General features: G+C 44.8%; 1 protein-coding gene across 2 annotated transcripts in view; it reads left to right on the top strand.

Annotated features, from left to right (window-relative positions):
• The window catches only part of tanc2b (tetratricopeptide repeat, ankyrin repeat and coiled-coil containing 2b), a 261716-nt gene that overhangs the window by 218567 nt on the left and 20330 nt on the right, over positions 1-22819 (top strand). For both annotated transcript variants that reach the window (XM_045209787.1, XM_045209788.1), the window contains 11 exons: positions 103-384; positions 572-699; positions 2076-2307; positions 4373-4542; positions 4900-5178; positions 6139-6306; positions 6517-6677; positions 6940-7048; positions 7175-7297; positions 21968-22204; positions 22335-22535. In XM_045209787.1, coding sequence (XP_045065722.1) covers positions 103-384; positions 572-699; positions 2076-2307; positions 4373-4542; positions 4900-5178; positions 6139-6306; positions 6517-6677; positions 6940-7048; positions 7175-7297; positions 21968-22204; positions 22335-22535 — 2090 coding nt within the window. The remainder of the gene's footprint in view (positions 1-102; positions 385-571; positions 700-2075; positions 2308-4372; positions 4543-4899; positions 5179-6138; positions 6307-6516; positions 6678-6939; positions 7049-7174; positions 7298-21967; positions 22205-22334; positions 22536-22819) is intronic.

The raw sequence follows: 22819 nt of genomic DNA, 5'->3' as shown, positions 1-22819 counted from the left end.
TACACTCTCATTATCTCCATGTAATGGCAGCATTTCTCTGTAAAATAAAGAGCAACCGTTGTAACTGTCCATCCTCTCTCTCTCTCCCCCCTGCCCCTCCAGTGCGGTTTGCCCCATACCGGCCACCTGACATCTCCCTGAAGCCCCTCCTCTTTGAGGTGCCCAGCATCACCATGGACTCAGTGTTTACCGGTCGTGATTGGCTGTTCCAGGAGGTCGATGCCCATCTCAACAGAGGCAACAACATCACCAACCTCGGCGTGGTTGTCGTGGGCAACATCGGCTACGGCAAGACAGCCATCATCTCTCGTCTGGTGGCACTGAGCTGCCACGGAATGCGCATGAGACAGATCGCCTCTGACTCTCCGCAGGCCTCTCCCAAACGTAGGCTCAGATACTCATTATTAGAGAGTACCATTAAAATGGCCACAAACCAATAAGTCAGATTTCAATAAACATTTCTGTTTACCAAAACAGAGGCGGAGTGAACGCTTTGTTATTTTTGGAACGGCAGATTGGTTTGACAAGCATGCCATTGGTAAAACCCTCTTCCTTCTATGCTTCTCCTCAGATGGAGAGCTCCCCCTTACCCAGCCCCAGCCGGCCTATAGCACGGGTACCCTGGGAGGGGGCAGCTGTCCCGGGACCCCTGAGATGAGACGACGCCAGGAGGAGGCCATGAGGAGACTGGCATCTCAGGTAAAAAAAAGATGACCCTCCAAAAATGATTATACCCTGATTTCCTAGCTAGCAAACCAGTTCATCATACTAAGTGGCACGCTAGTCTGGATTTTGGAACAGTTTCACAGCACATTTAAGACATCAGTACACAAGGCTAGCTCTTTTAATTGCAGACATCCAGTTTGGCCTATAAACATTCTTTCTAACAACTCTTTCTCTTTCAGTGGAGTAAACTTGTTAACATTTATGAACCTGTCTAGTCTGAAGTTAAATAAGGTATGAATGATGTGTGAGGCGTTGCTTAGTGGCTTCCCTAAATCCCCACACCACCCACATCATCACACCATAGCCCCAGTCTCCCCTATCCCCTAAATGGGGGTGACAGATGCGCCTCGCCATCTGTAGCCCCATTCCATTCCCATTCCTCTCCGCAGCCCCAGCCTGCTGCATTATGCAGATGTGTTTAAAAGAGAAAAAACAACTTTGCCAGGGAGCCTTATGAAATATGTATACCTGCAGAAAGCTATTTCCCAGCCAAGCTATTATATCTTGTTAACTCGATGCATTAATAATTGAGCCCGCTCCCACTTTTCTCCCTTTGTTTTAAGCCCTGTTTTATTCCTCTGTGACTCAATTAGCATTTTATCCTGATTTGTTATTTTATCCCTGCGGTTTCCTTGATGAAACAGAAGAACAGAGGCTGGCGCTGGGTTCACGTCAACTGTCATAGTCCCCGAGCTGGACACACCTAGCTGGTGGCGCAGCTTTCTAATTGCCTCACCTCTCTCCTCCTCTTTTTCATTTTAATTTTCTCTCCTTTCCTCTTTCATGCCCGTCTGTTCTTTGTGTTATCTGCTCGTGGCAGTTTGTAAAGCTTTGTGCTCACCGTGCTGAGAATGTATTATTATAGAGAAACACACTGAGATTACTCATCTGTATTGTGCTGATAATCATTTAGACTTTTGACTCCTCTGGGTGTCCGTCTAAACATGCAATTAAACACACACACACTCATTCACATTCATCTTTTCTCAACGGCAGGGAGCTCTGAATTATTTATTAGCTTAAAACCGAAAAGAGAAATAAGACGTAATATGTTCATTATACTGCAATCATCCACCATGAACTAGTTGACTCACTCCCAAATCAATTGTAGCAGCGCCAGTTTATAAAACCTGATTCTCATTGTCGAAACATAGAAAACAAGGTTGTGTTCATTAAGCACAGATCTGAAGAATGACCTGGACTTGGTCCAATAAGAAATGCAACTTTTTATTTTTTTATTTTTTTAAAAACCTTTTGCTACAGTGTGACCTAATGACCATAACCCAGTATTGTATTTTCGACCCCCTTTTACTGACCTATCATGTCTCCCCCCTCTCTATCGCCCCCAGGTGGTGGCGTACCACTACTGCCAGGCGGACAACGCCTACACGTGCCTGGTGCCGGAGTTTGTCCACAACGTGGCAGCGTTGCTGTGTCGCTCGCCACAGCTCATCGCCTACAGAGAGCTGCTGCTCAGGGAGCCACACCTACAGAGCATGCTCAGTCTGCGCTCCTGTGTTCAGGATCCCCTGGCCTCCTTCAGAAGAGGAGTTCTAGAACCCCTGGATGCCCTCTACAAAGGTGATACAACTCTCTGCTCCTATTATACACCCCTAGATAACTCTATCATAGCGAACTCTACTAGGTGTGCTAGAACCCCTGGATGCTTTCTACAAAGGTGAGTTCTGGTCTGCATCGCAAATGGTACCTTATTCCCTACAGTGAGGGGAAAAAGTATTTGATCCCCTGCTGATTTTGTAAGTTTGCCCACTGACAAAGAAATGATCAGTCTATAATTGTAATGGTAGGTTTATTTGAACAGTGAGAGACAGAATAACAACAAAAAAATCCAGAAAAAGGCATGTCAAAAATGTTATAAATTGATTTGAATTTTAATGAGGGAAATAAGTATTTGACCTCCTCGCAATCAGAAAGATTTCTGGCTCCCAGGTGTCTTTTATACAGGTAACGATCTGAGATTAGGAGCACACTCTTAAAGGGAGTGCTCTTAATCTCAGTTTGTTACCTGTATAAATGACACCTGTCCACAGAAGCAATCAATCAATCAGATTCCAAACTCTCCACCATGGCCAAGACCAAAGAGCTCTCCAAGGATGTCAGGGACAAGATTGTAGACCTACACAAGGCTGGAATGGGCTACAAGACAATCGCCAAGCAGCTTGGTGAGAAGGTGACAACAGTTGGTGTGATTATTCGCAAATGGAAGAAACACAAAATAACTGTCAATCTCCCTCGGCCTGGGGCTCCATGCAAGATCTCACCTCGTGGAGTTGCAATGATCATGAGAACGGTGAGGAATCAGCCCAGAACTACACGGGAGGATCTTGTCAATGATCTCAAGGCAGCTGGGACCATAGTCACCAAGAAAACAATTGGTAACACACTACGCCGTGAAGGACTGAAATCCTGCAGCGCCCACAAGGTCCCCCTGCTCAAGAAAGCACATATACAGGCCCGTCTGAAGTTTGCCAATGAACATCTGAATGATTCAGAGGAGAACTGGGTGAAAGTGTTGTGGTCAGATGAGACCAAAATCTAGCTCTTTGGCATCAACTCAACTCGCTGTGTTTGGAGGAATGCTGCCTATGACCCCAAGAACACCATCCCCACCGTCAAACATGGAGGTGGAAACATTATGCTTTGGGGTTGTTTTTCTGCTAAGGGGACAGGACAACTTCACCGCATCAAAGGGACGATGGACGGCGCCATGTACCGTCAAATCTTGAGTGAGAACCTCCTTCCCTCAGCCAGGGCATTGAAAATGGGTCGTGGATGGGTATTCCAGCATGACAATGACCCAAAACACACGGCCAAGGCAACAAAGGAGTGGCTCAAGAAGAAGCACATTAAGGTCCTGGAGTGGCCTAGCCAGTCTCCAGACCTTAATCCCATAGAAAATCTGTGGAGGGAGCTGAAGGTTAGAGTTGCCAAACGTCAGGCTCGAAACCTTAATGACTTGGAGAAGATCTGCAAAGAGGAGTGGGACAAAATCCCTCCTGAGATGTGTGCAAACCTGGTGGCCAACTACAAGAAACGTCTGACCTCTGTGATTGCCAACAAGGGTTTTGCCACCAAGTACTAAGTCATGTTTTGCAGAGGGGTCAAATACTTATTTCCCTCATTAAAATGCAAATTAATTTATAAAATTTTTGACATGCGTTTTTCTGGATTTTTTTGTTGTTATTCTGTCTCTCACTGTTCAAATAAACCTACCATTAAAAGTATAGACTGATCATGTCTTTGTCAGTGGGCAAACGTACAAAATCAGCAGGGGATCAAATACTTTTTTCCCTCACTGTATATAGTGCACTATTTTTGACCAGAGCCCTATAGGCCCTGGTTAGAAGAAGTGCACTATATAGGGAATCTCAGGTAAAAGGTAGTGCACTATATAAGAAATAGGCTGACATTTGGGACACACCCCTAGAACCCCTGGACGCTCTCTACAAATGTGATAAAACTCTCTCTACTCCTAGTGACTCTGTCAGTGCTCACATTGATTATACTATGGGCGTGATCCTCAAAACATATGTATTCTTGATTTTAGCAAGAATACATTAGGCAGAACATTTGCAGTCAGGTTTTTTGGTCCATATTGACTCTTTTCTCTGTGTGTGTTTTTCAGAGAGGAAGATCGCCTCTGTAGATGACCTGGTCATCCTGATAGATGGGCTAAATGAGGCAGAGTTCCACAAGCCTGACTACGGAGACACCATTGTCTCCTTCCTCAGCAAAACCATCAGCAAGTTTCCCCCCTGGCTCAAACTGGTGGTCACTGTTAGGACCACATTACAGGTAGACACATTAGACGCATTACGGTCCTCTACCCCTCCAATAAGAGTGTGGCCATTAAAAACATACAAGATGAACACTGTTAACACCAAACAAGGATAATTGTCTTTTGATAGAGTTTGTCAATAGATTGACATCAGTGGAAGATTGCTTCTATATCTCGTTACACTGCCTACGCATCTCTTTCCCTCCCCCACTTTTCTTCTTCCAACCCCCTTCATCTCCTGCCTCCATTTATCCTTTCCTCCCGCTTTCTTCATCCTCCTCTCTTCTCCTCATCCTCATTCCTCCATCATTCCCCCCCTCTTCCTCCTTCTCCCCTCATCCTCCCCTCTCCCCTCCCTTACCTCCCTCCTATAGGAGATCACCAAGCTGCTTCCATTCCACCGTATCTCTCTGGATGGTCTGGAGGAGAACGATGCTATAGACCAGGACTTACAGGGTTACATCCTGCACCGCATCCACAGCAGTCCTGAGATACAGAACAACATCTCTCTCAATGGCAAGATGGACAACACCACCTTCGGCAAGCTCTCCGCCCACCTCAAGGCCCTCAGCCAGGGATCCTACCTGTACCTCAAACTCACCTTTGACCTTATAGAGAAGGGGTACCTGGTTCTCAAGAGCTCCAGCTACAAGGTTAGCCTGCCTGGGAGGGGGTTTAATTTACAGTACATTGTATTACCTTAGTTTTATTCTTGTCTTTATTATTTTATTTATTTCTACTTTTAATTACACTGAACATAAATATAAACGCAACATGCAACAATATCAACGATTTTACTGAGTTACAGTTCATATAAGGAAATCGGTCAATATAACTAAATTCATTAGGCCCTAATCTATGGATTTCACATGATGCAGCGATCAGTGGGCCCACACACTTGGGAGCCAGGCCCAGCCAATCAGAATGAGTTTTTCCCCACAAAAGGGCTTTATTATAGACTGAAGTACTCCTCAGTTTCATCAGCTGTCCGGGTGGCTGGTCTCAGACGATCATGCAGATGAAGAAGCCGAATGTGGAGGTCCTGGACTGGCGTGGTTACATGTGGTCTGCGGTTGTGAGGCCAGTTGGACGTACTGCCAAATTCTCTAAAACAACTTTGGAGGCGGCTTATGCACATTACATTCTCTGACAACAGCTCTGGTGGACATTGCTGCAGTCAGCATGCCAATTACATGCTCCCTCAAAACTTGAGACATCTGTGGCATTGTGTTGTGTGACAGAACTGCACATTTTAGAGTGGCCTTTTATTGTCCCCAGCACAAGGTGCACCTGTGTACTGATCATGCTGTTTAATCAGCTTCTTGATATGCCACACCTGTCAGGTGGATGGATTATATTGGCAAAGGAGAAATGCTCAATAACAGGGATGTAAACAAATCTGTGCAGAAAATATTAGAGAAATAAGGTTTTTGTGCGTATGGAAAATGTCTGGGATCTTTTATTTCAGCTCATGAAACATGGGACCAACACTTTAAAACATTTTTATTTTTATACAGCACATTGTTTTGCACTCCCTATCTAATAAATATGCTATAATAATGATTGACTGACCGATTGATTGATAGATTAACTGATTGATTCATTGATCCCAGGTGGTGCCCGTCAACCTGGCCGAGGTGTACCTGCTGCAGTGCAACATGCGTTTCCCTACCCAGTCGTCCTTCGAACGGGCCCTCCCCCTACTCAACGTGGCCGTGGCATCCCTCCACCCCCTCACTGACGAACAGATCTACCAGGCTATCAATGCCGGCTCCCTGCAGGCAAATACACATATTGCACCGACGTGGAACTGTTAGCATTTCCCATAGGAAAACATGTCACACATAGCTGCCATGCTAACACTAGCTGGGCATGCGCAGTTGTATACCGGATAGCAACGATAATGCCCGTGAAGAACAGCCTTAGCAAAGCACTTGGGCATGTGCACAGCTAACAAGCTAACTTTCTTGGTTTCACTCTCTTTGCTGCAGGGCACACTAGACTGGGAGGACTTCACACAGCGCGTAGACAACCTGGCCATGTTCCTGGTCAAGAGGAGGGACGGGACCAGGATGTTTGTTCACCCATCCTTCAGGGAGTGGCTGATCTGGAGGGAGGAGGGGGAGAAAACCAAGTTCCTCTGTGACCCCAGGTCAGTGGGTGGATGGGTCTGCTGTTGTGTGGGGGGTGGGTACTAAATGAGAGACTGATGTAGTCTTAGATAGGGTTACAAAACTTTGCCCAAATTCCTAGGTTTTCCAGAAATTCCGGTTGGAAGTTTCCTAGAATCAGGAGGAAATAAGCAGGAATAAGCATACTAAACTAACTGTCAACAACATTACATCTAACAATCTACTAACCCTAACTATTTGTGCGGAAGCTCATGGTTTATGTTCCTCCCTGTCTCCCTTTAGGAGTGGCCACACCCTGCTAGCCTTCTGGTTCTCTCGCCAGGAGACCAAACTGAACCGACAGCAGACCATTGAACTGGGACACCACATCCTCAAAGCACACATCTTCAAGGTTCACCTAACCACACTCTACCTGCCTACACACGCGCACACAGACACACACAATGCACACACACACCTTCGTATGCACACAGCACAACTCAAAGCAGTGACAGCTCAAATTATGTCTATATTTCAGGGCCTAAGCAAGAAGGTTGGGGTTTCCTCGTCCATCCTCCAGGGGCTGTGGGTTTCCTACAGCACAGAGGGCCTGTCCACTGCCCTGTCCTCACTCAGAAACCTGTACACTCCTAACATCAAGGTAACTTACTGCTTTTCCCTCTTAACATCAAGGTAACTTACTGCTTTTCCCTCTTAACATCAAGGTAACTTACTGCTTTTCCCTCTTAACATCAAGGTAACATACTGCTTTTCCCTCTTAACTCTTAACATCAAGGTAACTTAATGCTTTTCCTTCTTAACGCTTAACATCAAGGTAACTTACTGCTTTTCCCTCTTAACATCAAGTTTAACTTACTGCTTTTCCCTCTTAACATCAAGGTAACTTACTGCTTTTCCCTCTTAACATCAAGGTTAACTTACTGCTTTTCCCTCTTAACATCAAGGTAACATACTGCTTTTCCCTCTTAACATCAAGGTAACATACTGCTTTTCCCTCTTAACATCAAGGTAACTTAGACCGGAGCAAATCGAGTCCGAGTCAAGACCAAGACTGGAGGGGGGGCGAGACCGAGACCAGAAAAATGCGAGACCAATTCAAGACCATGATTGCAATTTTGTCAAATCACCACCATAATAAGAGTTCAAAATGTCCAGTATTTCTGTGTTCATATTTCAGAACAACGTATGGATTCTTTAGACATTCAAAATAGTGAAAAAATGCATGCTGAGGGAAAATGGAGCCACTCTACAAATTATTATTAACCCAAACACAGTGGGGAACAATGAGCCTTCTACACCTTCAGAGAAGGGCTAAGGATTTATAAAATAAAATAATGGTTATAATAATAATTATATTATTATTTTCAATGATCTGATTTAATCTCTTCAGTTTTTGTTGGAAAGGAAAGGGTTAACATTGAAGAGGAAAAAAATATCCAATCAGGATTTTTCTTTGCTGGTCTCTGGGGAGATACATCTAGCTAGCTAAGTCAGCTATTGGCTAGGCCATCAGAACCTAGATAAAGGCATCTGCCATTCAACTGTATTAGGGCACCATTTTGGAGTGACAGTGGAATCAACCAATCACATTTCGACTTAATAGGTGGGCCCATTTTTACAAAAACGTATGGAAACTTCTGCCTTCTTGAAGGCCAACAGCGGAGGCGGACTGGGCGACACAGAGCGTAACGAATGACGGTGGATGGTGGTTGGAAGAGCGCGCTTATTTGAAATGGAAAAGCGTTGCGGTAGCTATTGATAAAGAAGAACATCAATACGCGCTCTGTGGGATGCACTGTTGAGCGCTACATCCCGAGGGGTTCGTGCTGATTGTGACAGCCAGTTAAATGGCATCCCTTGAGAAGGCAAGAACAAGATGTATGTCAGGAGAAGTGCACTATTATCATAAGGAGACGTATACTTGGAATACGGAAGAGGAATGGAGGGAAAAAGAGAGGCAGAGGAGGTCTAAGAGAGAGAGGGAGGAAGAGGGTGAGATTGAGTCGGTAATAAAAGTTGGAAAAAAGGAAGATGGTTTGTTAAAGAAGAATGGTAGAAAGTATAAGCAGAGTGAGCTGAAGACGAGGAGAAATGGAAGTAAATGAGGGTGAAGTATCGGAGGTGGTAGGTGTGGTGAAGTTCTTGGAGCCCGAGGATTGCACTGAGGGTCAGGATAAAGATGAGTCTGTGACAGTAGGAGTGACGTTTTTGGAAAAGGTGGAAACTTGTCTTTTGGCTGATCCATTTGTGGTTTCAAGGTGGGTGAAAACAGAGTTGGGTGCTGTGGAATCGGTGAGGGTAACCAGAAGTGGTCTTGTGATAATTGTTTGTGTTTCTGCTCGTTAGAGGGAGCAGGCGCTCTGCGTTAAACGAATGGGGGCAAGAGATGTGAATTGTTTTGCGCTCAAGAAAAGGGCGCCATTGAAAGGGGTGATTACTGGGGTAGCAGTAAATGTAAAGGTTGACCAATTGAAGGGGAAGATTCCCGGTGTTTGTGATGCTCGTCGTTTGGTGCGATGCAGACAGGTTGGCGTGAGTGGTGAAACAGAAGAATCATTGTCTGTTCGTTTGAGATTTGATGTTGAGTCTTGGCCCGACAAAGTGATGTTAGGGTGTATAAGTAAGAGCTTTTGTGCCGAATACATTACGTTGTTACAGGTGTCAAGCTTATGGGCATGTGGCAGCAGTGTGTAGGAGGGAGGTTCTAGGTGTGAGAAGTGTGCAGAAGGGCATGAGTCAAAGGAATGTGTAGCATTAGTGAAAGTAATGGTATGTGTTAATTGTAGGGGTGCCCATGGGGCTGGGGATCAGAAATGTCCCGTGCGAGAGAGGCAGGTTGAGGTTTCCAGGGTTAGAGTAGTGCAGAAGTTGTCATGTGCTGAGGCAGTGAAGAAAGTAGAGAAAGATGGGTCAAGGGGGAGGGATCCTGAGAGGTGTGGTGTGAGTAGTAGTTCTGTACCAGTACAGAGGGATAGGGTAACAAGTGATATATGTTTCAGTAAGATTGGATTTTTAGCATTTATAGCAATGGTTATCAACTGTACTGCAGGGATGGAACGTAAGTCGCAGAAAATTGTGGTTGTGGTGGCAGCTGCAGAGAGGTATTTGGGTGTGCGAGACTTGACATCAGAAGAGTTACAGGGTGTGTTGTTGGCCTGAGGTAGGACTAAATAGATTTAAATAGTGGAGTAGGGTGGTGTTATTTTATTATTATTATTATTACATGTATGTTTTTCTGAGTGTAGTGTTTGATGGTAGGGTATTTATTTTTAAAACATTCAAGCAAAGTATAAGGGAGTTGTAGTCCAGTCTAGTAGGTGGCGGTAATGCAACATTTAACCGCCGTTAAACCTCACCGAAGAAGAAAAAGAAGGCGGCGGCAGCCAACAGGTCACTGCGCAATAGCGAGATAACTTGTGTGTGTGTGTGAAACATTGTTGCATTTAAAGTGGAACTGACAGCATTTTAGCAACATGATATCTGATTTAAAATCTGTTCATATACACACCCAGGAAGAATGACACTTTTTAAACATTTTCTGACATGCAACCACTTAGATATGGTCATTTTCACGTTTTCATCAATTCTTAGAATGTTTGGGAATTATATATACAGTGAGGGAAAAAAGTATTTGATCCCCTGCTGATTTTGTACGTTTGCCCACTGACAAACAAATGATCAGTCTATAATTTTAATGGTAGGTTTATTTGAACAGTGAGAGACAGAATAACAACATCAAAATCCAGAAAAACACATGTCAAAAATGTTATAAATTGATTTGCATATTAATGAGGGAAATAAGTATTTGACCCCCTCTCAATCAGAAAGATTTCTGGCTCCCAGGTGTCTTTTATACAGGTAACGAGCTGAGATTAGGAGCAAACTCTTAAAGGGAGTGCTCCTAATCTCAGTTTGTTACCTGTATAAAAGACACCTGTCCACAGAAGCAATCAATCAATCAGATTCCAAACTCTCCACCATGGCCAAGACCAAAGAGCTCTCCAAGGATGTCAGGGACAAGATTGTAGACCTACACAAGGCTGGAATGGGCTACAAGACCATCACTAAGCAGCTTGGTGAGAAGGTGACAACAGTTGGTGCGATTATTCGCAAATGGAAGAAACACAAAATAACTGTCAATCTCCCTCAGCCTGGGGCTCCATGCAAGATCTCACCTCGTGGAGTTGCAATGATCATGAGAACGGTGAGGAATCAGCCCAGAACTACACGGGAGGATCTTGTCAATGATCTCAAGGCAGCTGGGACCATAGTCACCAAGAAAACAATTGGTAACACACTACGCCGTGAAGGACTGAAATCCTGCAGTGCCCGCAAGGACCCCCTGCTCAAGAAAACACATATACAGTGGGGAGAACAAGTATTTGATACACTGCCGATTTTGCAGCTTTTCCTACTTACAAAGCCTGTAGAGGTCTGTAATTTTTATCATAGGTATACTTCAACTGTGAGAGACGGAATCTAAAACAAAAATCCAGAAAATCACATTGTATGATTTTTAAGTAATTAATTTGCATTTTATTGCATGACATAAGTATTTGATACATCAGAAAAGCAGAACTTAATATTTGGTACAGAGACCTTTGTTTGCAATTACAGAGATCATATGTTTCCTGTAAGTCTTGACCAGGTTTGCACACACTGCAGCAGGGATTTTGGCCCACTCCTCCATACAGACCTTCTCCAGATCCTTCAGGTTTCGGGGCTGTCGCTGGGCAATACGGACTTTCAGCTCCCTCCAAAGATTTTCTATTGGGTTCAGGTCTGGAGACTGGCTAGGCCACTCCAGGACCTTGAGATGCTTCTTACGGAGCCACTCCTTAGTTGCCCTGGCTGTGTGTTTCGGGTCGTTGTCATGCTGGATGACCCAGCCACGACTCCATCTTCAATGCTCTTACTGAGGGAAGGAGGTTGTTGGCCAAGATCTCGCGATACATGGCCCCATCCATCCTCCCCCTCAATACAGTGCAGTCGTCCTGTCCCCTTTGCAGAAAAGCATCCCCAAAGAATGATGTTTCCACCTCCATGCTTCACGGTTGGGATGGTGTTCTTGGGGTTGTACTCATCCTTCTTCTTCCTCCAAACACGGCGAGTGGAGTTTAGACCAAAAAGCTCTATTTTTGTCTCATCAGACCACATTACCTTCTCCCATTCTTCCTCTGAATCATCCAGATGGTCATTGGCAAACTTCAGACGGGCCTGGACATGCGCTGGCTTGAGCAGGGGGACCTTGCGTGCGCTGCAGGATTTTAATCCATGACAGCGTAGTGTGTTACTAATGGTTTTCTTTGAGACTGTGGTCCCAGCTCTCTTCAGGTCATTGACCAGGTCCTGCCGTGTAGTTCTGGGCTGATCCCTCACCTTCCTCATGATCATTGATGCCCCACGAGGTGAGATCTTGCATGGAGCCCCAGACCGAGGGGTGATTGACAGTCATCTTGAACTTCTTCAATTTTCTAATAATTGCACCAACAGTTGTTGCCTTCTCACCAAGCTGCTTGCCCATTGTCTTGTAGCCCATCCCAGCCTTGTGCAGGTCTACAATTTTATCCCTGATGTCCTTACACAGCTCGCTGGTCTTGGCCATTGTGGAGAGGTTGAAGTCTGTTTGATTGAGTGTGTGGACAGGTGTCTTTTATACAGGTAATGAGTTCAAACAGGTGCAGTTAATACAGGTAATGAGTGGAGAATAGGAGGGCTTCTTAAAGAAAAAACTAACAGGTCTGTGAGAGCCGGAATTCTTACTGGTTGGTAGGTGATCAAATACTTATGTCATGCAATAAAATGCAAATTAATTACTTAAAAATCATACAATGTGATTTTCTGGATTTTTGTTTTAGATTCTGTCTCTCACAGTTGAAGTGTACCTATGATAAAAATTACAGACCTCTACATGCTTTGTTAGTAGGAAAACCTGCAAAATCGTCAGTGTATCAAATACTTGTTCTCCCCACTGTACATGCCTGTCTGAAGTTTGCCAATGAACATCTGAATGATTCAGAGGAGAACTGGGTGAAAGTGTTGTGGTCAGATGAGACCAAAATGGAGCTCTTTGGCATCAACTCAACTCGGAGGAGGAGGAATGCTGCCTATGACCCCAAGAACACCATCCCCACCGTCAAACATGGAAACATTATGCTTTGAGGGTGTTTTTCTGCTAAGGGGACAGGACAACTTCACCGCATCAAAGGGACGATGGACGGGGCCATGTACCGTCAAATCTTGGGTGAGAACCTCCTTCCCCCAGCCAGGGCATTGAAAATGGGTCGTGGATGGGTATTCCAGCATGACAATGACCCAAAACACACGGCCAAGGAAATAAAGGAGTGGCTCAAGAAGAAGCACATTAAGGTCCTGGAGTGGCCTAGCAAGTCTCCAGACCTTAATCCCATAGAAAATCTGTGGAGGGAGCTGAATGTTCGAGTTGCCAAACGTCAGCCTCGAAACCTTAATGACTTGGAGAAGATCTGCAAAGAGGAGTGGGACAAAATCCCTCCTGAGATGTGTGCAAACCTGGTGGCCAACTACAAGAAACGTCTGACCTCTGTGATTGCCAACAAGGGTTTTGCCACCAAGTACTAAGTCATATTTTGCAGAGGGGTCAAATACTTATTTCCCTCATTAAAATGCTAATCAATTTATAACATTTTTGACATGCGTTTTTTTTCTGGATTTTGTTGTTGTTATTCTGTCTCTCACTGTTCAAATAAACCTACCATTAAAATTAGAGACTGATCATTTATTTGTCAGTGGGCAAACTTACAAAATCAGCAGGGGATCAAATACTTTTTTCCCTTTCTGTACTAAGGCATTTGAGAAAATTCTATAGCAATACAGAGTGGGAAAGCAGCCATGTGTTTGGACAATTAATAGACACTGCAGTCAATAAAACCGAATAAAAACAGACCGGTGCGCTATAGCCAATCAGAGCTACAATAGGCTTTTATATAAACAAGCCATTTACCACACGGAACTGGACTGTGTGTTTACAGGCAGTTGCAACCGCGCGACTTTAGATTATTAGAACACATTCGCCAAAATACACCTGAATGGATTTCTGCAAATATACACTGCTCAAAAAAATAAAGGGAACACTTAAACAACACATCCTAGATCTGAATGAATGAAATAATCTTATTAAATACTTTTTTCTTTACATAGTTAAATGTGCTGACAACAAAATCACACAAAAATTATCAATGGAAATCAAATTTATCAACCCATGGAGGTCTGCATTTGGAGTCACAATCAAAATTAAAGTGGAAAACCGCACTACAGGCTGATCCAACTTTGATGTAATGTCCTTAAAACAAGTCAATATGAGGCTCAGTAGTGTGTGTGGCCTCCACGTGCCTGTATGACCTCCCTACAACGCCTGGGCATGCTCCTGATGAGGTGGCGGATGGTCTCCTGAGGGATCTCCTCCCAGACCTGGACTAAAGCATCCGCCAACTCCTGGACAGTCTGTGGTGCAACGTGGCGTTGGTGGATGGAGCGAGACATGATGTCCCAGATGTGCTCAATTGGATTCAGGTCTGGGGAACGGGCGGGCCAGTCCATAGCATCAATGCCTTCCTCTTGCAGGAACTGCTGACACACTCCAGCCACATGAGGTCTAGCATTGTCTTGCATTAGGAGGAACCCAGGGCCAACCGCACCAGCATATGGTCTCACAAGGGGTCTGAGGATCTCATCTCGGTACCTAATGGCAGTCAGGCTACCTCTGGTGAGCACATGGAGGGCTGTGCGGCCCCCCAAAGAAATGCCACCCCACACCATGACTGACCCACCGCCAAACCGGTCATGCTGGAGGATGTTGCAGGCAGCAGAACGTTCTCAACGGCGTCTCCAGACTCTGTCACGTCTGTCACGTGCTCAGTGTGAACCTGCTTTCATCTGTGAAGAGCACAGGGCGCCAGTGGCGAATTTGCCAATCTTGGTGTTCTCTGACAAATGCCAAACGTCCTGCACGGTGTTGGGCTGTAAGCACAACCCCCACCTGTGGACGTTGGGCCCTCATACCACCCTCATGGAGTCTGTTTCTGACCGTTTGAGCAGACACATACACATTTGTGGCCTGCTAGAGGTCATTTTGCAGGGCTCTGGCAGTGCTCCTTCTGCTCCTCCTTGCACAAAGGCGGAGGTAGCGGTCCTGCTGCTGGGTTGTTGCCCTCCTACGGCCTCCTCCACGTCTCCTGATGTACTGGCCTGTCTCCTGGTAGCGCCTCCATGCTCTGGACACTATGCTGACAGACACAGCAAACCTTCTTGCCACAGCTCGCATTGATGTGCCATCCTGGATGAGCTGCACTACCTGAGCCACTTGTGTGGGTTGTAGACTCCGTCTCATGCTACCACTAGAGTGAAAGCACCGCCAGCATTCAAAAGTGACCAAAACATCAGCCAGGAAGCATAGGAACTGAGAAGTGGTCTGTGGTCACCACCTGCAGAACCACTTCTTTATTGGGGGTGTCTTGCTAATTGCCTATAATTTCCACCTGTTGTCTATTCCATTTGCACAACAGCATGTGAAATGTATTGTCAATCAGTGTTGCTTCCTAAGTGGACAGTTTGATTTCACAGAAGTGTGATTGACTTGGAGTTACATTGTGTTGTTTAAGTGTTCCCTTTATTTTTTTGAGCAGTGTATAAACACCAAAGGAGTCCTCTTACATTTGGGAACTTAACAGTTCTATTGATCAAAACGACCATGAAAAGGTAGGCTCTCTCTCCCTCAGGTATGCACATCAACAATAACAAGATCAACAACTAATGCTAGCCGGAGCAAGATGAGCTATCATCTAATGAAGGAACATCAGATAAACCCTCTCAAATTTTCAGCTAGTTTGCTGTCAAAATTGCACTGATAAACAATGGGGAATTGTAGCCTCCTTGTCCTTCTGCAACTTGCCTGCCAATGCATGCTTGTCCCAACCAAGCACCCAAGCTAACTGGCTAAAGTTGGCTAGCTTGCTAGCTAGCTACTTCCAGACACAAATGAGAGAACACCTCACTCTGACCATTTTACTTGCCGTAGCAGAGCAGGTTAGACTGTTTACATGTTATCTAGAGCATTCTTGACTAACTATTACTTTTTTGGTCTACACTTACTGACATCGGTCATATCCAGCAGGTGTTACGCGTTTGTAAATTCATCAGTTGTTCTGCGCTTTCTAGCTCTAGCTCTAGCTGTGTATAGACACAGAAAATTGATATGAGGGGAAAAAGTCAGTAACTCACCCACTCCTCATATGACATCCTCCTAGCAGCTAGCTAGCTAGCTATCTAGCTAACGTTAGGCTCCGTGTTTTTAGCTTGCTACATAAATAGATACGCTAGCCTATTAGCCACGTTATGACTGACTTGCGATCATTGCCCTTGCTAGTTTGATTGTATTGACATTCCCAGCCTTAGTTACATTAGTCCGTTTTTGTCCAGAACATTGAGTCATTGAAACTGAAACAGTGCCTCCCAAATGGAGGCAGCAAACAATGTACCAGCCCAGCTGTGATTTACAACCTGATAGCAATATTTTTTGGACTACCTAGAAATGTATTGGTGAATTATATTAATCATGCGTTGAACTGCATCCATCTATTCTGCCAAAAATGCCTTAGTGTATGTCATGGAACGTTGAGTCAAATATAACCTATTTTTAAAACCTCTTATGAATTTGGTCTTGTAGCATAAACTGGGAATTTTATATTTGTGTCTGATATTATGATTGTCTGTTTGTTTCATATCTGCAAAGTAGTTAAAACACTGTCAGGTCCACTTTAAACGTTAGGTCACTGGTTACTTTGTGTGCTAAATTTGAAATGTTTTTTTGCAATGGGAAGTAATAGTTGTACATTTCGATTGGAAAATGCTTAATGGTTTTGTTTTTGTATTCTTATGATTGGGACCTACTGGCTTATTATGTCAGAGTTTATGGACTGCTTATCCTTTAACATCATGCTGTATGTGACTGCTGTCTTTCCATCGACCCTATGCAGTGGTGTAGTGGTGCCTGGAGAAGTGGGTATTCTAAAATGTTCCCCAAAAGTTCCCAAACGGCCCGCCCAGCGAAGGAAAGGCACCCTGTGTGAAAAATCCTATGTTTTTGTTTTAATGAGTTTTCCTATAGATTTTTCAGATTTTCACTCTCAAAATCACACTTTTCTTTTAAATATAAAAAATACAACAATGTGATGGTCTAAGTCCACAACAATGCTTAAACCACATCAATCTGATTGGGTGGGCCTGTCAGGGCCTGGCTCCCCAGTGGGTTGGCCTCTGTTCACCCAGGCCCTTCCATGTCTACGCCCCTGATGCAAACAGGGCATGATGACAATTGCACATCACAAATACAGTGAGGGAAAAAAGTATTTGATCCCCTGCTGATTTTGTACGTTTGCCCACTGACAAAGACATGATCAGTCTATAATTTTAATGGTAGGTTTATTTGAACAGTGAGAGACAGAATAACAACAACAAAATCCAGAAAAACGCATGTCAAAAATGTTATAAATTGATTTGCATTTTAATGAGGGAAATCATTATTTGACCCCTCTGCAAAACATGACTTAGTACTTGGTGGCAAAACCCTTGTTGGCAATCACAGAGGTCAGACGTTTCTTGTAGTTGGCCACCAGGTTTGCACACATCTCAGGAGGGATTTTGTCCCACTCCTCTTTGCAGATCTTCTCCAAGTCATTAAGCCTGATTTTTGGCAACTCGAACCTTCAGCTCGCTACACAGATTTTCTATGGAATTAAGGTCTGGAGACTGGCTAGGCCACTCCAGGACCTTAATGTGCTTCTTCTTGAGCCACTCCTTTGTTGCCTTGGCCGTGTGTTTTGGGTCATTGTCATGCTGGAATACCCATCCACGACCCATTTTTAATGCCCTGGCTGAGGGAAGGAGGTTCTCACCCACGATTTGACGGTACATGGCCCCGTCCATTGTCCCTTTGATGCGGTAAAGTTGTCCTGTCCTTACACAGGAAGCGGCACAGGTCCTAATCCAGGCACTTGTCATCTCCCGTCTGGACTACTGCAACTCGCTGTTGGCTGGCCTCCCTGCCTGTGCCATTAAACCCCTACAACTCATCCAGAATGCCGCAGCCCGTCTGGTGTTCAACCTTCCCAAGTTCTCTCATGTCACCCCCCTCCTCCGCACACTCCACTGGCTTCCAGTTGAAGCTCGCATCCGCTACAATACCATGGTGCTTGCCTATGGAGCAGTGAGGGGAACGGCACCTCTGTACCTTCGGGCTCTGATCAGTCCCTACACCCAAACGAGGGCATTGCGTTCATCCACCTCTGGCCTGCTGGCTCCCCTTCCTCTGCGGAAGCATAGTTCCCGCTCAGCCCAGTCAAAACTGTTCGCTGCTCTGGCACCCCAATGGTGGAACAAGCTCCCTCACGACGCCAGGACAGCGGAGTCACTCACCACCTTCCGGAGACATTTGAAACCCCACCTCTTTAAGGAATACCTGGGATAGGATAAAGTAATCCTTCTACCCCCCCCCCCCTCTGGATAAGAGCGTCTGCTAAATGACGTAAATGTGCCCTTGAGCAAGGCACTTAACCCTAATTGCTCCTGTAAGTCGCTCTGGATAAGAGCGTCTGCTAAATGACTAAAATGTAAATGTAAATGTAGCAGAAAAACGCCCCCAAAGCATAATGTTTCCTCCTCCATGTTTGACAGTGGGGATGGTGTTCTTGGGGTCATAGGCAGCATTCCTGCTCCTCCAAACACGGCAAGTTGAGTTGATGCCAAAGAGCTCGATTTTGGTCTCATCTGACCACAACACTTTCACCCAGTTCTCCTCTGGATAATTCAGATGTTCATTGGCAAACTTCAGACGGGCCTGTATATGTGCTTTCTTGAGCAGGGGGACCTTGCGGCCGCTGCAGGATTTCAGTCCTTCACGACGTAGTATGTTACCAATTGTTTTCTTGGTGACTATGGTCCCAGCTGCCTTGAGATCATTGACAAGATCCTCCCGTGTAGTTCTGGGCTGATTCCTCACCGTTCTCATGATCATTGCAACTCCACGAGGTGAGATCTTGCATGGAGCCCCAGGCCGAGGGAGATTGACAGTTATTTTGTGTTTCTTCCATTTGCGAATAATCGCACCAACTGTTGTCACCTTCTCATCAAGCTGCTTGGCGATTGTCTTGTAGCCCATTCCAGCCTTGTGTAGGTCTACAATCTTGTCCCTGACATTCTTGGAGAGCTCTTTGGTCTTGGCCATGGTGGAGAGTTTGGAGTCTGATTGATTGACTGCTTCTGTGGACAGGTGTCTTTTATACAGGTAACAAACTGAGATTAGGAGCACTCCCTTTAAGAGTGTGCTCCTAATCTCAGCTCGTTACCTGTATAAAAGACACCTGGGAGCCAGAAATCTTTCTGATTGAGAGGGGGTCAAATACTTATTTCCCTCATTAAAATGCAAATCAATTTATAACATTTTTGACATGCGTTTTTCTGGATTTTTTTGTTGTTATTCTGTATTTCACTGTTCAAATAAACCTACCATTAAAATTATAGACTGATAATTTCTTTGTCAGTGGACAAACGTACAAAATCAGCAGGGGATCAAATACTTTTTTCCCTCACTGTAGCCTACTAACCAACACTTCGGACTAAACTTTTTCAATACCTGGTTTGCATACCCATTGTTGCATTAGTTAGCGTTTACTGGTAGATATCATAAGTTCAAACGTCTTTCCTACCCTACCGGCTACCGATGTCATTCTTCTGTGAGCTGCTCCATGCCGAAACCAGTTGAGAGCGGCACACTCTTGCTGCCTGCAGATTATATTCTGCTGAAACAAGGCTATGTGTGCGGGCACATGTGAATATATTTCACGTGCTTTGCAATTGTGTAGGCTACTTTGTGCATGATTTCTCTATTGTACTACATAAATCATATACCTTCACTACACTACTTTGATACGCATCAGTATGGATTAAGAAGTGAGTATATGCAATGCCCACTGAAAATAATGTGTGTATACGGCTTATACTTGCGTATAGCCTCCACTACACTACTGGCCCTTTGTGTTTTACAAAAAGTGCACTCTCCTACATAAGTGCTCTGCTATTATGGTTGCTGTCCTTTCAGAATCACGAACCTGTCACACACTGAAGGCCTATAGTTTTGAAACTGCGCAAACATATATACAATAGATATAAAGGCTGTTAAGATACTGTATTAATGTTTCAAGAAAGGAGTGTATATATTTGGCCTGGCGAAGCGGTTTTATGCGCTGACTGAATGGAAGCTGATACAGTGGGGAAAAAAAGTATTTAGTCAGCCACCAATTGTGCAAGTTCTCCCACTTAAAAAGATGAGAGAGGCCTGTAATTTTCATCATAGGTACACGTCAACTATGACAGACAAATTGAGAAAAAAAAATCCAGAAAATCACATTGTAGGATTTTTAATGAATTTATTTGCAAATTATGGTGGAAAATAAGTATTTGGTCACCTACAAACAAGCAAGATTTCTGGCTCTCACAGACCTGTAACTTCTTCTTTAAGAGGCTCCTCTGTCCTCCACTCGTTACCTGTATTAATGGCACCTGTTTGAACTTGTTATCAGTATAAAAGACACCTGTCCACAACCTCAAACAGTCACACTCCAAACTCCACTATGGCCAAGACCAAAGAGCTGTCAAAGGACACCAGAAACAAAATTGTAGACCTGCACCAGGCTGGGAAGACTGAATCTGCAGTAGGTAAGCAGCTTGGTTTGAAGAAATCAACTGTGGGAGCAATTATTAGGAAATGGAAGACATACAAGACCACTAATAATCTCCCTCGATCTGGGGCTCCACGCAAGATCTCATCCCGTGGGGTCAAAATGATCACAAGAACGGTGAGCAAAAATCCCAGAACCACACGGGGGGACCTAGTGAATGACCTGCAGAGAGCTGGGACCAAAGTAACAAAGCCTACCATCAGTAACACACTACGCTGCCAGGGACTCAAATCCTGCAGTGCCAGACGTGTCCCCCTGCTTAAGCCAGTACATGTCCAGGCCCGTCTGAAGTTTGCTAGAGTGCATTTGGATGATCCAGAAGAGGATTGGGAGAATGTCATATGGTCAGATGAAACCAAAATAGAACTTTTTGGTAAAAACTCAACTCGTCGTGTTTGGAGGACAAAGAATGCTGAGTTGCATCCAAAGAACACCATACCTACTGTGAAGCATGGGGGTGGAAACATCATGCTTTGGGGCTGTTTTTCTGCAAAGGGACCAGGACGACTGATCCGTGTAAAGGAAAGAATGAATGGGGCCATGTATCGTGAGATTTTGAGTGAAAACCTCCTTCCATCAGCAAGGGCATTGAAGATGAAACGTGGCTGGGTCTTTCAGCATGACAATGATCCCAAACACACCGCCCGGGCAACGAAGGAGTGGCTTCGTAAGAAGCATTTCAAGGTCCTGGAGTGGCCTAGCCAGTCTCCAGATCTCAACCCCATAGAAAATCTTTGGAGGGAGTTGAAAGTCTGTGTTGCCCAGCGACAGTCCCAAAACATCACTGCTCTAGAGGAGATCTGCATGGAGGAATGGGCCAAAATACCAGCAACAGTGTGTGAAAACCTTGTGAAGACTTACAGAAAACGTTTGACCTGTGTCATTGCTAACAAAGGGTATATAACAAAGTATTGAGAAACTTTTGTTATTGACCAAAGACTTATTTTCCACCATATTTTGCAAATAAATTCATTAAAAAATCCTACAATGTGATTTTCAGGATTTTTTTTCTCATTTTGTCTGTCATAGTTGACGTGTACCTATGATGAAAATTACAGGCCTCTCTCATCTTTTTAAGTGGGAGAACTTGCACAATTGGTGGCTGACTAAATACTTTTTTCCCCCACTGTAATTATGAGTTTTTTACTCAGCTGGTCTCGGGAAGAAATTACGAGTCCTCACTTTCCGTGACAGAGTCAAGACCGAGTACGAATGTATCCGACACCGAGACAAGACCGATTCACTGAGTACTTGTGACTCGAGTACTACAACACTGCTGCTTTTCCCTCTTAACATCAAGGTACTGCTTTCCATCTGAAAAGAAAAGCCTCACACTCATGGCTCCGTAGATCCCAACGTTTGGACAGCTATGCTGCCTTCATCAGGGTTTCAGCTCTCCCTCTGATAGGGGGCCAACCAACTTGTGTATTCAAAATTAGGTTCATCGCCTGAGGGGCTGTTCCTACTGATAAATGAAACTGTACTTTCTCTACAGTTTTCTCTGTGTATAACATTGTGTGAAATCTGTCTGTGTGCAGGTGAGCCGGTTGCTGATGCTTGGTGGTGCCAACGTGAACTACCTTACAGAGGTGTTGAACAACGCCCCGGTGCTGTGTGTGCATGCCCACCTGGGTTACATTGACATGGTGGGGCTGCTGTTGGAGTACGGAGCCTCTGTAGACCAGCCCTCAGAGAGCGGTCTCACCCCGCTGGGCTATGCTGCCTCTGGGGGACACATGGCTATAGTCAACACACTGTGTCGCAGGAGAGCCAAGGTGAGAGGGGGAGAGAGGGGGCAGTGTGTGTTTGTAGATTCATCTCTATCTATGGATATGTTCCGAGGACGAATGGGGATTGACCAACTTTGTGTGTGTGAATTGTGTGTGTGTGTGTGTCCATCAACAGGTGGACCACCTGGATAAGAATGGTCAGTGTGCCATGGTGCATGCAGCTCTCAGGGGCCACATAGAGATGGTCAAGTTCCTCATCCAGTGGGACTGGGCCATGGGGCAAAAACAACCACAACAGCAGCAGCAAGGAGCCTTCAGCAAGAGCCACGCCATCCAGCATGCCCTCATTGCTGCAGCTAGCATGGGATACACAGAGGTAGGCCTCCCAGCAGATTGCCTTACCTGGGATATTTTGTGAAATAGATTACCTGGGTATACTGTAGACCTCACTTAGCTGACAGTTTTGTAGAGCTAAGAATAGAGAGTTTCTTTTTTAGACGTCTGGGTAATTTCCCTGCAGTGTGTGGACTGGATAGCAATTCATTTTTTATCCCTCTGCGGTCCTACTAGTATTGCATGCCACTCACACTAGTGATTTTTCAGTTGTTTGTGTTTTTTGGAGGTGTAATATGTATAATAATATAATAATCATTATTTCCA

The sequence above is a fragment of the Coregonus clupeaformis genome, chromosome 31 (assembly GCF_020615455.1).
Source record: "Coregonus clupeaformis isolate EN_2021a chromosome 31, ASM2061545v1, whole genome shotgun sequence".
NCBI lineage: Eukaryota > Metazoa > Chordata > Actinopteri > Salmoniformes > Salmonidae > Coregonus > Coregonus clupeaformis.
The sequence above is the reverse complement of the archived record's forward strand: the minus strand, read 5'-3'. Positions and strand labels throughout refer to the sequence as shown.